This window comes from Fundulus heteroclitus, chromosome 22 (assembly GCF_011125445.2).
Source record: "Fundulus heteroclitus isolate FHET01 chromosome 22, MU-UCD_Fhet_4.1, whole genome shotgun sequence".
Classification (NCBI taxonomy): Eukaryota; Metazoa; Chordata; class Actinopteri; order Cyprinodontiformes; family Fundulidae; genus Fundulus; species Fundulus heteroclitus.
This window is the reverse complement of record NC_046382.1, coordinates 18,971,995-18,988,199: the sequence shown is the minus strand read 5'-3', so window position 1 is coordinate 18,988,199 and position 16,205 is coordinate 18,971,995. Positions and strand designations below refer to the sequence as shown.

At 37.5% G+C, this 16,205-nt stretch overlaps 1 protein-coding gene across 1 annotated transcript in view; it reads left to right on the top strand.

Annotated features, from left to right (window-relative positions):
• The window catches only part of LOC105923288 (collagen alpha-1(XIX) chain), a gene marked incomplete in the record, with an annotated part of 154,810 nt that overhangs the window by 20,096 nt on the left and 118,509 nt on the right, over positions 1-16,205 (top strand). Inside the window, 4 exon segments of the mRNA XM_036125877.1 lie at positions 144-224; positions 1,096-1,215; positions 4,173-4,235; positions 13,925-13,969. Coding sequence (XP_035981770.1) covers positions 144-224; positions 1,096-1,215; positions 4,173-4,235; positions 13,925-13,969 — 309 coding nt within the window.

Here is a 16,205-nt window from a genome sequence, read left to right as displayed (position 1 = left end):
TAATACATATGAAGCTAGGAGAGCCAAACAGTGACACATTTTAATACTGTATCTAAAAAAACAACAACAAAAAAACATTGTGAGTGTGATAATAATAATGATACTGGCGTACGATGCTTAAACATTTTTGCTCTTCTTGACAGATTGAGTTGAGACAAATTCTGATCTACTGCGACCCTTACATGGCAGAGATGGAAAATTGCTGTGAGCTGCTTGAGCCACAGGTAAAATGTCTTTTATTGTTCAGCACTTGGTGGGTTATTACCAAAATGTGGGGTTTATGTTGTGAGTACAGAATTTGGATAGATATTTGCCCCATTTGTTGTAATAGGAAACAATACAATATTTAAACTATGCCATCTACAAATAGTAATGCCCAAGGATTATGTTTGTGGTTTTGTTCACACTAAAGAGGAAGTGTTTTGTTGTTTATTATTTAAACTTTAGTTTGAAGTTAAGTCAGCAAATTTTCCAAATTGGATTATTTTTACCTATATTTATTTCAGAGTGTACCTTGGAAAAACCATAACAAATGATATCAACTATTGGTTAATTTTTTTGTATTTCAAAATTTATGATGTCCCTTGAAGGTTATGGGACAGAACCCTTTTACTTGCTGCTCATTAGTTTAGATCAAAGTTTTGATTCGCAAATTTTTCTTTTTGTACTTGAATCAGACAATGCAAGTATAAGAAGAATAAAAACAATTCTTGGAAAATTATACGCTGCCCAGGAACCTAATAAGAGGGCTCTTCCATCACCATTAAATCAATGAGATCTAATGTTATAGTTGTTTCAAAAAAAGAAATGACCTTTTAACCTCAAACCATTAGATTTGCCCATGAGGTTACATGCCAGTGTAAAGTTACTCTTAGGGAGTTGTGACAGTCCCAATATGGACTTATCACAGAGGGCAGAATTATTTATTAGTTGTGCAATTGTACAGAGAAAGAAAGAAAGAAAGAAAGAAAGAAAGAAAGAAAGAAAGAAAGAAAGAAAGAAAGAAAGAAAGAAAGAAAGAAAGAAAGAAAGAAAGAAAGAAAGAAAGAACTATAAACAAAGTGTCTGATTGGTGACATTTTTGTATCGATCCAGTGTGGAGCCAAGAAGACCTTTATTGGGACCTCCCCTCCCCCGGTTACAGCCCAGAGTCCCCTGATGCTGTCTCAGCCGACCTCACAGTCAATTGACAGATGTCACTGTCCAGATGAAAAGGTACAATCAATTCCTCCTATCAAGGGCCTCTAATGGACTCCAGGGTAATAGCCATAATAAGTGAGCTAGCTAAGATTTGACATCACATGTACTCATTCCTTTATGAGGAGCTAAACAGCCAGTTAAAAGGCAGTTTTCATTTCCTAAATGTATTTTCTTCAACCAAAACCAGCTGTGATCTATAAACAAACCCTTCTAAGCATACAGTGTGCAATGCTTTGTCAAAATGTGAAAAGAAACTTTTTTCTTCTGCAAACATTAACCTACTTATTATTAAACCTACAGATGTTGAAAGTATGAAACATAACTCAACTGCAATTAGCCTTGCCATTTGTTTTCAAAGCCCATTAAAAAATAATTTTATGAAACAAAAAGAGCCTTTTGTGTCTCATCCTCAACCTAGATAGGCACTTGCAAATATGGAGAATGTTGTAACTTAACCAAAAAGCAGCACCTGTAAACGTCTCACGATTTTCACAGAACGGATTGTTTACCACACAAAAAAATATAACAATATTAACAACAATTATGTCAAACGACAGTTTGGTTACACGGGAACAAAAAGGTATAGCGAGCTGAAGACAAGGTTTCCTCCTTATTCATCAAAACGGCGTCTCCGTTGGAAACCGTTTTGCGCCAAGACTATTGAACAATCAGTATCTTGGATTCAGGGGAAGGAGCAACACAGTTCGTGCCACTTCCAGGACATACATACATACATACATACATACATACATCTATCTATCTATCTATCTATCTATCTATCTATCTATCTATCTATCTATCTATCTATCTATCTATCTATCTATCTATCTATCTATCTATCTATCTATCTATCTATCTATCTATCTATCTATCTATCTATCTATCTATCTATCTATCTATCTATCTATCTATCTATCTATCTATCTATCTATCTATCTATCTATCTATCTATCTATCTATCTATCTATCTATCTATCTATCTATCTATCTATCTATCTATCTATCTATCTATCTATCTATCTATCTATCTATCTATCTATCTATCTATCTATCTATCTATCTATCTATCTATCTATCTATCTATTCCAATTGTACATACAAAATAACAAGTAACCAAACAACAACCCCAACATAAACAAGAATAAAACGACCAAAGAGGGGAAAAAAAAGTAAGTAAGTAAAGTAGAATTAAAAATCAGATAACATATAAAAATAAGAAACTTGTGAGAGGAGAAAAACAAAAATTATAATAATAGAAATGATTAAATAAATTAATATCGACATGTTACAGTAGAGTTACAGAGCCTATGACTCAATTATGTCCCAGTGTTTCCAGCAGGGAATCGTAAGTGAAAATAATTCAGAAACGGCTGCCAAACCTTATAGAACCTCTGGGTTGATCCCCAGATTGTGTGATTCATTTTCTCGAGTTTTAAGTGTGCCATTACATCCTTAACCCAGCGCTGTGTGTGGGAGGCCTCTCTGACTTCCCATTAGGCAAAATAAGACGTCTGGTCAATGGAGATGAAAACGCAATGGCATCTGATTGTGCACCCGATATCACCATCTCTGCAGGGGCCACACCAAATATAGCAATCTTGGGGGCAGGGCTTATCTCTCTGTCACAGATGTAAGAAAATGTGTAAAACATTAAAGACCACCACTTGCAGGACATTTTAGCGTGAGCAGGGAGTCCAGAGCCGTACCACAAAGGTGACCATGAGTTTCGTTTGTGTGCACAAAGTTTACCAGGCAAGAAAACACTTTCTCTTACATATATTTAATGCCGGCTCTGTGTCCGGTTTTATTTTTATACGTGTCTGAACCGAATGAAGGCGTGAACATCTGACTGCAGAGTCAGTATTAGAACTTCCCTTCTATCCACAATATATGTAGCATTAAGTTGTAAGTAACGTCTTGGAGCTAAACAACGCTCTGTTTTAGGAAAAACTAACTGCAGGCTGACTTACAAATTTTGAGCAGCCAGACAATATAACATCCTTAACATAAAGTGTTGACAGCTACATTACTTTAGAGCAGCTTTACCCTAAGGAGTGGAACATGAACTGATTACGTGGAGAAAAGTGAGATTTGCACTTGTTCAAATCTTGGCTCGCTTTCATAAAAGACAAAAAAAAATTTCTGACAATTATTTAGAGAAATGCGAGAAACAGTGCTCGTTAGAACCACGGCAGAAATCTCGACATCCACTGTTTTTCTCTCAAGGAGTACCAGTGTGTTGAATTACAGGCAGACTCTGCTCACCACGGAGCTCTTTTAAGTCCCTGGGCAGGATGGTGCTCGCTTCAGTTTCTGAGCAATTGTTCTCCGACAACATTTCTTCTGACTTTCTTTTCCTTATTGGATAAATCAACATATAAATTTTCACTTTATGAGTTCAAACTCAAGCTGGAGACTTTAATATTAATACTTCCCTCTCAGATGATCATTGCTCTATGCATTAAAGCCCAAGTTTGCTGTTTCAAAGGCAACATCGACACTTCTTAACAGTTATTGGCTGCAGCTTATGCTTGGCTTTTTTTTCTTTTACACTTTTTTTTTTACATTGTTCCTCAATTACCGAAATGGCAATAAATATAACCACTGTGAGCCACAAGACAGAAGACAATTAAAAAGTGAAATATGTGAGTCAGAAATGTACCTTTAAACCAATTTAAGGCCATAACTTTTACAGATAGTTGCTCATTTCTATAAAACTTTGTTCGGAGATATAAGAACAATTACTTTACTTTCCATTTTAACTGCAATATGAAGCTATAGTATCACAGCGACTAGCTATAAGTTTGGAAATAACATGAAATTGAGAATCAATTATAGTTCTTTTCAATTTAAGTCATTCATTCTGAGTAACTTTTGTAATAAATCACTTAGAGACAGAGAACATTTTTTGGTTAAATGTTAGTAATACAAATGCTTTTTATGTATAAACATTGTATTAATTGTGCTCACAGGACGATGCTGGTCTTCCAGGCATGCTTGGGCTGTTTCAACAACCTGGGGAGAAGGGAGACAAGGTAAGGATATTATTTTAACCAGTGCGCAATAATTGTTGGAGATTAAAGTGTTTTTTCTTCCGTTTCAGTATTGTGAGATGCTGGGTTTCACAAACAGCTTTGGCTCTGCATGTTGCCATAGATGGCCTTGCTTTTGTTTCTTCAGTGCATACTCATCTGTTCTGTTCTGCAGTATGTTTTCACAAATTCATTTATTTAGCAAGTGGTGCTACTGTTCCAGGAACTCGACGCGGTCTGAATGTCAGTGAAGACGGCAATTTTCTGTAGGACAAATTTTTACTCGAGTGTTAGAGGGGAAAAAAAGGATCCATCTCTCCCACAGTGAGCAAATGTCAATGTTGTAGTGTCTGGCAAAGTCTCATGTTCCTCTGTCAAGGTCCTTCAGTGGGGCTACTATACAATTACCTGCGCAAGGTGAGATTTCTCCCAACTCACCCGAGGAGTGTGAATTGGGAAATCATAGATTTGTACAATCAGTAGAAAACAGGTATAGTTTGAAAAGAGAATGCCCCTTTTTCATGACAGCTCAATAGACATGTTGAATTGTAAATTATAAATGCCCACTTACTGAAAATTGTTGGTGTTATGTCAGCTGGAGGACATGAAGAAAGAAAAAAAAGACCAAACAATTGAATCCCCAGACAAACAGTGTTATTTTCCCCCAGATGAATCCCATTGTTTGGGTGATTAAATCCCCTTTTGCCTGTTTGTACAAGGTTAAAGTAGCCTGGAAAAGGAGAATGCATTCAACTATGAATGGATTTCATAGCAGAACAGGTGGCAGTACCGTGTGCCCGATAAGACCAGATGGCTTTTAGGGTCACTCTTATAGTTGCCATCATGTAGCTGTGGGATTAAGATATGTAGGATTATTACCAAAACGCTTTTTTTTGGAAAACAAAAGTTTCCTTTTTCCTAGAAGATTTAACCACCTCAAGCAAAAATTACCCCATTTATAGCCGGTGTATATTGTTACTATGTTGTGGTTGGCACTTTAATGTAAAATCTTAATAGCATTGAGTTTCCTTTGCCTGGAAAAGAACCTCTTTTAAAAGAGGGGAAACTTGTGCATTCTGAGACAAATTTAGATTTTACAGTAACATAACTGCCTTGCCAAGTCACTAAACCTAGAAATACAAAACCATATTTCAGTGTCCATTCAGTCATGTTATGGATAATTTAAATAAACACATGATTTTTTTTTTTTTTTAGGTATAAATGGTTTACTCCATTGTTTTGCAGTTTTACGAATGTCCATTCCAAAATTGCCTTATAGCCCATTTTAAAATAATTTTAGATATTGTATGAAAAGTATCTATTCAATATCAAAATATGCTAATTAAATTTGCACAGAAGTTATAACTGGTGGCTCATTCTCCTTAATTGAAGTGGCAAAGATAAGCTGCCGATTAATTACTAGCTGTTATTCGATAGCCAGGACCGAGGGCCAGACTTTATCAGGCAGGAGGTTTTCCTGTCAGGCAGGCAAATAACTCATCCACACATCTGATAACAAAATGTGATCACTGCCGAAAACTCTAAATGGTGGAATGGTTAGAAACAATCATTAGAAACGTGCTGATAGTGTATGAAAATAGATTTATTGCTTAATGGATTAGATGTAATTTTCATGTAGAACAATAAAGTTAGCAGCAGCATTTAATATATATATATATATATATATATATATATATATATATATATATATATATTATATATATATCTATATATATATATATCTATATATATATATATATATATAGATATAGATAGATATAGATATATATAGATATATAGATATTTGGGTTGCTGCATTTACCTAATCAAATCACAAGTAATACAACAAGCCTAAATATTGTTACATGCAATTAAGATAAAACTTTAGAAAGATGGATTAGCGTACACGACCTGTGATGCCAGTAAGAAGTGCCACATAGGTTCTTATGGATTCCATCAGAACCCTCGGTCCACATAATGTACCAAGGTTTTGTCCAGTCGCCTTCTGAGTTTAATTTCCATCTTCTAGTCCAGAGTATGGCCGTGTCTCTCTCCAATAAATCTGAGACCGCTATGGATGAATGCCAAACTACAGGCTTTTGCGATGGGTGATTGCTGCACCAGTCGCAAGACAGACTTCAATAAAAGTTATTTTAGAGCTTTATTCTATAAGCTGAAGCAAATAAAAAGGTGTACAATATACTTTCCTAAGTAGTGACTCAATGATGTATTGTCTGTCTCTTCTGATATGGTGAGGTATTATGTTGTAATTTTGGTCAGTTTCTGTGTCCTTTCACTGATACAGCCTAACATTGTTAAGTTTCGGTGGAAGCCACAGTGTGCAGTGGACAAACCAGTGCTAGAAAATTATAGTGGCACAATTGCTGTTTTTGAAACTGTAAAACAAACTTATTGAAAATGTGTAGATACTTTTAATGTATTCGATACACTTTACTATACAAATATAGCAGAAATGTATCAAACTTCAGTGTCAGTGGGAATTCCTTTAGACAAAGTGAAGATTTAAGTATTATCTTACTGCAGGATATAAGGAGGAATATGTATGTATTATGAAATCTAAAGGAAAACAATGCTGTGACCATTTGAAACAGGAAGTTCAGAACAAGGTTATGGTTAGTTATTGTTTTTAACATGGTTATGAAACAGTATATTCATTAATGAAGGTCATTCCACTTGGTATTAATATTATCATTGATTCTGTGTGCGCATTGGCTACAAGACAGTATATATATATATATATATATATATATATATATATATATATATATATATATATATATATATATATATATATATATATATATGTATATGTATGTATGTATGTATGTATGTATGTATGTATGTATGTATGTATGTATGTAAAACACTTGAACTCAAGTTTCATATTTTGATTTACGGTCGACACTTTGCTCTGTCACAGCAAATCATTAAAGGCTTGAACACTGAATTGATCAAGTTCAGGAAAAATATGCTCAGGGACAAAGGATTTGGCAGCTCTTACACATTTCCAATTTTTTATTATTATTTTTAATAATAATAATAATAATAATGATATTATAACAAATAAAAATGAAAATTTACTAAGATTGCTGATTAATTAATTAATTGCTGAGGATTTTTTTTCCTGTTCCCACACCAGTTTCATGCTTAGTTAAATATCATATATTTACAAGTGGGTAATTTCTAAAAGTGTGCTGAATTTTACAAACAGTTAAAGTTATGCAATGTTTGATCTATGCTTGTATAATTTCACATTTCTTACTCACTATAAGTTGTTAACTTTACTATAGACCTATTTGCATTAATATAGCAGTACAATCTGATACATTTGGAGACTGTTGTTTCTACAGCATAATCTTCCGCTTAATTATGATGTCTGTTTTCCCTTTTCCTTTCGCTTCCGCGTGTGCGTTCAACTCCTGCGAGGTTAATTCTCTCCAATTTACAGTTTGTTTGCAATAAATCCACTTATTTCCCTTCATTATTTTATCCACGCAGATTGAAGCGATTACTTTTCAAAACTGCCCACGAGAGGCACTTTTAAAATGTGGAAAAAGACCATGATTTAAGGTTAACGCTGACATAATGACGGTTTGGAAGGGACATATTTAAATTACAATTCAAATCAACACTTTAAAAGGCACAGCAGCCAGAGTGGCTCTCAAGCCATTAGCGCAGAGAGGTGCTTTGAGATAATTTCATGCACCTGATTTGAAGTTTTAATGAGTCTAAACAAACCGAGTCTGATGGGTTTAATAAATTGTTGGGAAATAGTTTCGCCGGTGCTTTCGAAGTAACACAATGAAAGGGACGCTTGATTTAATTGACTAGGCCGGGATTTTATCTGATATGATGTGAATACATTATACTGTATAGTGCATTAGAAGTGATTAGCGCAGCTGGAGCTTGATCGGCATTCTGGGCGAGCAGACTACAAAATGTCACTGATCATGCGGTAAAAATGTTTCTTACATCTTGTTGGACTTGCAATTTGTTTTTTGTTGCGGCTACTGTCATTTAAAATGAACCATCTGCACAGGAGGGTGTTTCTTTTAAACCTGTTGAATATCGTGTGCTGTCACAAAATATCATACTTTTGACTGAGCTGCATGCTGTAGCCTTTTTATCTTCATTTTACTCACTCTGACCTTTTTTTGTCGTTATTCCACAACTAAATTAGGACAGCTGCTCACTTCTCTTAAGTCATATTAAGCCCAGAGTCTCTGGCCGTGATTATTAAATGGATCTTCACTCTTTTGAAAAATAATAAAGGGGGTTAACAAAGTCAGAGCAAAATACTGTTAATAAGGTGAGCTCAAAAGACTTTCAATTAGCAACAGGAGCACCTCATTTGGTGGGAGAGTTTAAAATAGCGTGAGTATACTCTGTAACAATTTAACTTGACTTTGTGGAGATTAATCAAAGGCATCTGGACAATTTAAGGCATTTAAAAGGCCCATAATGAGAGCTGCAGGCCAATCAGCATGACCTATACGAAGAGAGTTTCTTGGGAAAGTGTGCAGGGATTACTTTGGCTGTGCTGCTCCAATGGAAAGCACTATCCCGCATTACAGTAAGTTTGATGGAGGATTCTTATGCAGTGCAAAGGGATTAAAGTGCTATGATTAATCCAGAATCCCCCAGGAAATTAAACAGATAAGTAGTGGGTTATAAGAATGCAGCTTACTTGAAAGGAAATCCATTTTCTGTGGCCTTGCACATAAACCCTGTTGTTGCTAGGTTTACATCTCCTGCGTGTACATGCAACGGAAAACTGTTTTTCCACTTTTACAATACACTTCATTTATTTTGCGCTGTTCAAACGCCCTGATGCTCTTATGATTTCCATATTCATTTGTGCAGTTGGATTCAATGTACACGCCTTGCACCTGTAAAGTGAATTATCGCAGGAGTTTTAGTCGAAAGCAGGTTATTATGCCGCTGACGGTGAATTTTGATAAGCTGTCAAAACATTTAATTATTCCTATTATGTTCGTCTGTGTTAAAATGTTATTAGGTTTCCCCGAGAACACGTTTTGTGTCAGAGGCTAAAAAGGAAATTTGAATGACTGAAGGAACAATGTGGAATCTGCTTTCCCTCACATGGGGTTCATCTCTTATCAGTGGCTGACATTAGCAGATGGGAATTTCTATTATTCCTTTTTAAAAGACAACTATGTGATTGTTCATGTTGTCCCAAACCTTGTGAGTAACCTTCGTAAAAGTTACATGGACTGTGCTCTTTTGAATAAAAATAACAATAATGGGCTCACAAACTATTATACAAAGATGACATCTCAGCAGCTAATGTGGGCTACATCTCAAGCCTGCATGGCTGTCTTCACATTTCTGTCCTAGATGGCAAACAAACGTTCCCAACGGCTTCCTTCTACAATTTACAGTGGCTTGCAAAAGCATTCAAAGGTCTGGAAGGAGGTTGGCGGAAATTACTTATTGTTTTCAAATGGGTTTTTTTTAGAGAAAAATCTGATGCACCAAAATAAAATAGTGCTCCAAATTACCTTCAGAAAATTCACGTGTGTAATATAATCCAAGTGTTCAACAGCTGTTCTGTGAAGGTCCCGGAGGTTTGTCAGAGAACTGTAGTAAACAAATAGCATTGTGAAGACCAAGGAACACACCAGACATGTCAGAGATAAATACGTACTAGACAGACGAAGAAGTTTTAAGCAGCGTTGGGTAATGAAACAGTATCCCTAAAAAATGTCATAGAGCGCCGCTCAGTCTATCACTCGAAGATTGAAGGAGTAAAGGAACTTTGGAAAGAGGAAAGTTCATGTTGAAAGACGTTCCTTTGTAGATTTGCCACAAGTTATGTAGAGATCTTAACATAAAAGTGGAAGAAGGTGCTCTAATCAGATAAGCGGGATAAGCGTGTAGGAAAATGGATGGATGGATGGATGAATGGATGTTCGAACAGCTAAGCGTGGTGAAAAATACGCAGAGCATGTCACCCAGAACCTGCTGTCCCCATGTTGAAACATGGTGGTGGCAGCATTATGCTGTGGGGATGCATTTCTTCAGGAGGAACAGGGAAGCCGCTCAGTTGATGGGAGGGTAAATGGAACTAAATACAATCTGGTTGTGGCTGCAAGAAACAAGACTTGGCAGAGATTTGCCTTGATACTATTTCATGCCCTCTTTTTTAAATTGTATTTGTAAAAACAGGTATTACTTTCATTGCATTTTACAATAATGCACTGCTTTGAGTTTATATATCACATATCATGCATTAAAATGTGATAAATAAATACATAAGTAGAGGTTTCTTGTGAGGCATGAACACATTTGCAAGGCACCGTATGTTCTGTTTGTGTCCCCGGTTCCTAATCCCTTCTCCTCCACTGCCTATGACGGTGGATCACGGCTTTACCATGAAATGCCTGTCTCTCTGTTTTAAGATTAAAACGGTTATCAGCACAGTTGTTGGGACAACAAAGTGACTCTAAGAGGAGTTGGGATTAGTGTTTTCCAGTTGTTGAGAAACAGTATCCCAACCTGCAGCTGCCGAGCCATGGTGTCAGCAAGAACTTGTGGGACAGCTGTAGTAGGAAGACCACTGACGAAATGACAAGCCTTCATAATGCTATTCACTAATGTGTGAATGAGAGACCTTTCACTAACCCTTGTCCGTATTGTTTTCATCACGGCAGGACACACAAGGAGGCCAGGCTTCCAGGAAGAATTACTTTTTTGTCTTTGACTATGTGGAATTAGAAACTGTTGCTCTTCACTGAAGCAGCTTTTTAACACTTCTGGAATAAACTGAAGCAATGCAGGAGCCAGTGACGTTATAAACTCGTTAACCCAGAACACGGGTGCCTGGTTGGCAGAAGGCGGACTGCATAGTGCTGCAGAGATGCATGTTTCAATTCCTAGCACTGGCATTTCTGGCTTGGCGGTGTGCCCTGTTGGACATACTTGGCATTCGTCCTGGGCGGGGGCCAGTAAGGAATCATGTCCTTGTCACTGCAGTAGCAACGTCTACTAGATGTTTGAGCTGTTTGTGCAGAGGGGGTTAGGATCTGAGTGTGAACAGCTCTAAGCACACTCAGTTGATAAAGCCCTCTGCTGCTGTGTGAACAACAAACGACTTGCATATACAGCACCCCCCATGATTACTGGCACCCCGGCTAAAGATGTGTAAAAATAAATTCATCTCCTTGCCTCCATGTACCTTTATTGAGTGCCAAAGATTTCTTACTTTAATAACTGACTTTAAAAGAGCAATAAGTGGAATTTCATTATTTGAGATAGAAAGAACTAAAAATTAGGTGTGTGAAGAACTAAAGGTAATATTTCAGATGGAACATGGTATGACGTCACACATGTAAACCTTGTTTACATAGCCGGGCCGACCATGTGTGCATGTACGTGCATGTGAACAGCTGCCATTCAGGGCTTGCTTAGCCCCTCCCTGCCCTCAAATGCCACTGTCAGAGCACTGCAGCATTGGAGCAACATGGCGGAGATCACCCTCAGCAGATCAAAATGTTCTCTTGCTAACAGCATTATAAAGTCATGAGTTACTCTAAACATGTTCCCCCAAAAGGTGATGCTGTTTTGCTGTGGATTTATCCTTTGCAAATATGCGCACAGGAGGCGGCACGCGAGAAGGGAAAGGAGGGGCCGGGTGGCAGCTATATAGTGGAGTTAGAGAGGCGCGGCTGTCACACATCTTGTTTTGGTCTACAGACAGTGCTCAAGCACCACCTAGTGGTGAAATATTGCTTATTGCTCCTTTAAGTCACTAGTGCTACAATTATTGCCACCCTCACCTGCATGACCTACAGTCCTGTCATGCGAGTAGCACGGCACTTAGTCTTCTGTAACATTTCCAAAGGTTGGATCACACGGACGAGGGATGTGTTGTCATTCCATCTTAGATCAGTAAAGGTTGTGTCATCTCTCGTTCTCTCTTCCGCCACCCCCCTACATTTCTGTAAGATTCATATCTTGACATTGAGATGGTGGTAGAAGAAGATTGAGTTTAAATCCTCCACCATACTTTAAGAATGAGCATAAAGTGGTTTTCCGTATATCCTACGTTTGTGTTACGCCAGACCCACCTGGAGCGTTTGCTGTCAAAAGCTATTATTTTTGTCTCTTCTGACCAAACAACACAGATCCAAGTTAAACTCCCAGTAGGGTTTAGCCAACCTGACACGTGTGTGTTAAGAATACACCCCCCCCCCCCCCCCATACCTCTCAAACAACTGGTGTGCATGTAGATAGTATCTAATGGTTGCTATGGAGATTTGGTGAACTCAAGATGACAGTCTTCGCTGCAGTTCTCAGTGAGCTTTGAAGATTTTCTTACATATCTGGCATCCTCTTCCCTGTGGTGGTGGGGAGCCAAGATAAACTCACTTGCGAGTGCCTTAGAGAAATGTTCCCATGTGTCACTTCATATTTACAGCAAAATGAAGCAAGAGGTCACTGAAAAACTCTTTTAATGTCCCTTGCAGCTCTAATCAATCTAAAATAGTGAAATATTTATTACAATATGTAAACATTTTATATCATATGGTATATTCTATTATTATTAGGGTTGCCAATTATATATAAAAACTGTTATTATTTTTTACTAGATTTTTATTGGGTCCACTGACTGAATAACCTCAAATTAGAGGCTGGGTTCCTTGAAATGTGTTCAGCTGCAATAAAATGAAATCCCTCCATCTTTTTACACATCTTTACCAGACAGACATGTTCATCTGTTAATTCTCTTCCAGTAATCTGCTGTTTTATCAAATGTAACGTCTGAGATTGCAGTTATAATCCACTATATAAAAGGGGCTGCACTCATGGTCAGGAGCAATCACATGCTGCAGTGACAACACGTCTGCTGTACATATCATAATGACTGAGGCTGTCCTGTAGCCTGTTTCATAATGCAAAACTAGATGGTATAAGATTGTGCTTCTGTTTTAAAAGAAATAGACCAATTACATTTTTAAAATACATATAGAAGATAGATGTTTTGGATAGATACTAGATATCACTTTCTGCATGCATAGCAGGGCTTGAGATCTTTTAGAAAGCGGCTTTTGCACTGGCAGCAAATGGGATTATTCCTGAGTGTGGGAGATGCTTTAATCCAGGATCTTTTTGCGCTGAAGCCATTGAGTTTATACCATGGTGACTTATTTTCTTACACAGCTTAATGCATGGATATAAAAAAGCCGAAAACAAAGTTACACATAGTTTATTCTGGAAGTGTGACTCTTTAGTGCTGCTGGGAAACATGTTTGGCTGAGACAAACACATTCACACTCTTTTGGTAGCACATATTTTGAGAGCAAAGTTTCCCTCCAGCTGTTAATACAATAAAAGCAATGATATTGTTGGCCTGGACGCCGCGGCACAGCAGCGTTCTTGGGCTTTGGGCTGGCCGAGGTCATTGCAGTGTACGTATGACTACTAATAAAGAGCCGACAAGTTCCAGAACATCTCACACATTTCTGGCAGAGTGTGAAAGGCAGCAGGGAAGTAAAGCTCAAAAGCTCATTCACAAGCTACGTATAATCTCACATATGTTAGAAACTTCCTAAAGGTGGAGTTTTGCAGTTATCTGTCAGCTAAACCGTACTGCATGGAAATTGATATCTAGAAACGTGTCTTTTATATTTTCAATCTTGCCATTGCAGGGGGAACTTGGATCAGAAGGGCAAGAGGCAATCGATGGAGAGAAGGTGAGTGCTTCTCTCTCCAGCAGACATATAGTCCATACACAGGACATCAACAAGCACCACTTTTTTTGTCAGGCAATCAATTCTTTTAGACTTTTCATTTTTTTGTGTGTGTGTACCATGTCCTGGAGGTATGAACAAAGCTGAATTTTCCGTGTGGCTGTTCTACCATATATCAAGTAGATGTAAGAGTGTTCTGGACTGTGCTGTCCTGCTTCCTGTGGAATTAATTGATATGTGCCGTATGCAGCCATAGACTGGCATACCAATGGCCCTAAACTAATTTTTCAAATTACCATGAGATCATTCTGAGCCATTTTAAGGTCATTCTTTATTGCAGGCACTCAAATCTGGCTGCTCTGATTAAACTAGTGTACAGTAGCACTATACATTTGTGGATCTTCTCATAATGTTCAATGTTTCTCCAGAAACATATCATATTTATTAACAAAACTGCAATTATTCTGAAATTACAACAGTTTGATTAATCTAAATAAATTAGGGACAAGGGTTCTGGGTCATTATACATTGAGGAAAAAAATTTAGATCTTTCTGGCAAAAGCATGCGAGTCTCCATGACCAGTGACTAATGCAGGCACAGCATAATTATGTGTTTTTAGGATGAACATTTTTTTTTTTTGTTGTTATTCAAAATCCCTTTTGAAATCAATATGTCACAAAGTGAAAGTGAAATTGTCACACAAAGGATGAGCCTAAGGAATGGTTCAATCTCTGCCAGATGTCAGTGTTACCCTGGGGAAGTTGCCTACCAGTGGATGTGTGTGCGTTTGTGAGTTGCTGCTGATAAATGTGAATCTGTTGGGAGAGGGAGGGGGGGTCAGAGGCTGCAAGGGTCCTGGTTCAACTCACACAGACTGCCACTTTCTGGTCCCTGAGAAAGACCCTTAGCGCCTGAATGCTCCCCAGGCGCCGCACAGTGAAATCCCACTGCTCCCTGAGGGATGGGTTAAATGCAGAGGGTAAAGTTCACCAGATTGTATTTTGCAGTGACAATGAAGATGATAATGGTGGTTGTGATTATTATAGTGTAAAAGTGCTGTGAAGGATTTGTATGACTTGGAAAAACCAATATAGGTTCACCATGTTTACCATTTACCTACATGGACCAATCACCTGTAAAACATGGTGGAATAAAGATTAGGTTGCTGTGCTATCAGAGATGTGAAAATCTGTAACAGTTCTACATTTTCAAGGGTGTGTTTTTGTTGTCTTTAAAAATCCAAGAGATGACGTACCATTGTGGCGTTGTTTGGTCAACGATTTGACCTTAGTTTGCTACAGAAGTGCTTAAAAAAGTGAAATGATGTGTAAAAAATCTGTGATAAAGGGTAACAATGTTCTTTACTCATAAATGTCTCAAAAGTCTTATTATCTGATCTACAGTATTACTGCACAGATGTGAAATTGGATTATTTTTTTAAACAATGAAGGTCTAATATCTTGGTTGAGTAAGTATGTAATGTGTTATGGAACCGCTGTGTGAATGGCACACCGTCTTGTTTTTAAATGTCTGATTAATCAAGTTAAAATAAATCAAGTGTATTTAAATAAAAGTTGAATTGTGTTATAAATAAGAAATGATCATATAATAAAAGTAATTCATATTAATTTAGTTATGAAATATGTTCCCATGTTGTATTAGTTAATTGCTTTATGCTGAGGAAAAAAAACATTAGTCTTCCCATTGAATAAAACGGAAGCAATAGAGATTCTCACTGTTGTCCCGTAAAGCAACGTTTGTCAAAACCACGCTCTCTGTTAGTTAGCGAAAAGCCACACTGGAAAACCGCAGTAGAGCTATAGTCTATTACAGAGGAAAAAGGAGAGAAAGAAAATAAAAACTGAACTGAACGTACATCCATCAACCACAGCTCTAAAACACCTGCCCAGTATTGTGTAGATTATTTTTGTGCAACATAAACCTTTCTGACCCAGTGGAGCATAGGCAGCAGAATGTTGGCAAAAAACCCAGGTTATGTGTGTAGGGGAATGGCAGGGGTCAGAGCTCTTTGTCCTGCTGGGGAGGCTGCTGCAGTCAGGGAATTGTGTTGTCATGGGGATGTGTATTTTCTCTGCAATATTGTTTTGGCTGGTGGTGCAAGTCAGCATGATAGGGCCTAAAAGACTTTACACGTTTATCCACACTTTTAAAAGCCTTTGGAAGCCATACAGACACAAATATGCTCGTATTAAGGTTGTCACAATACAAACATTTTCA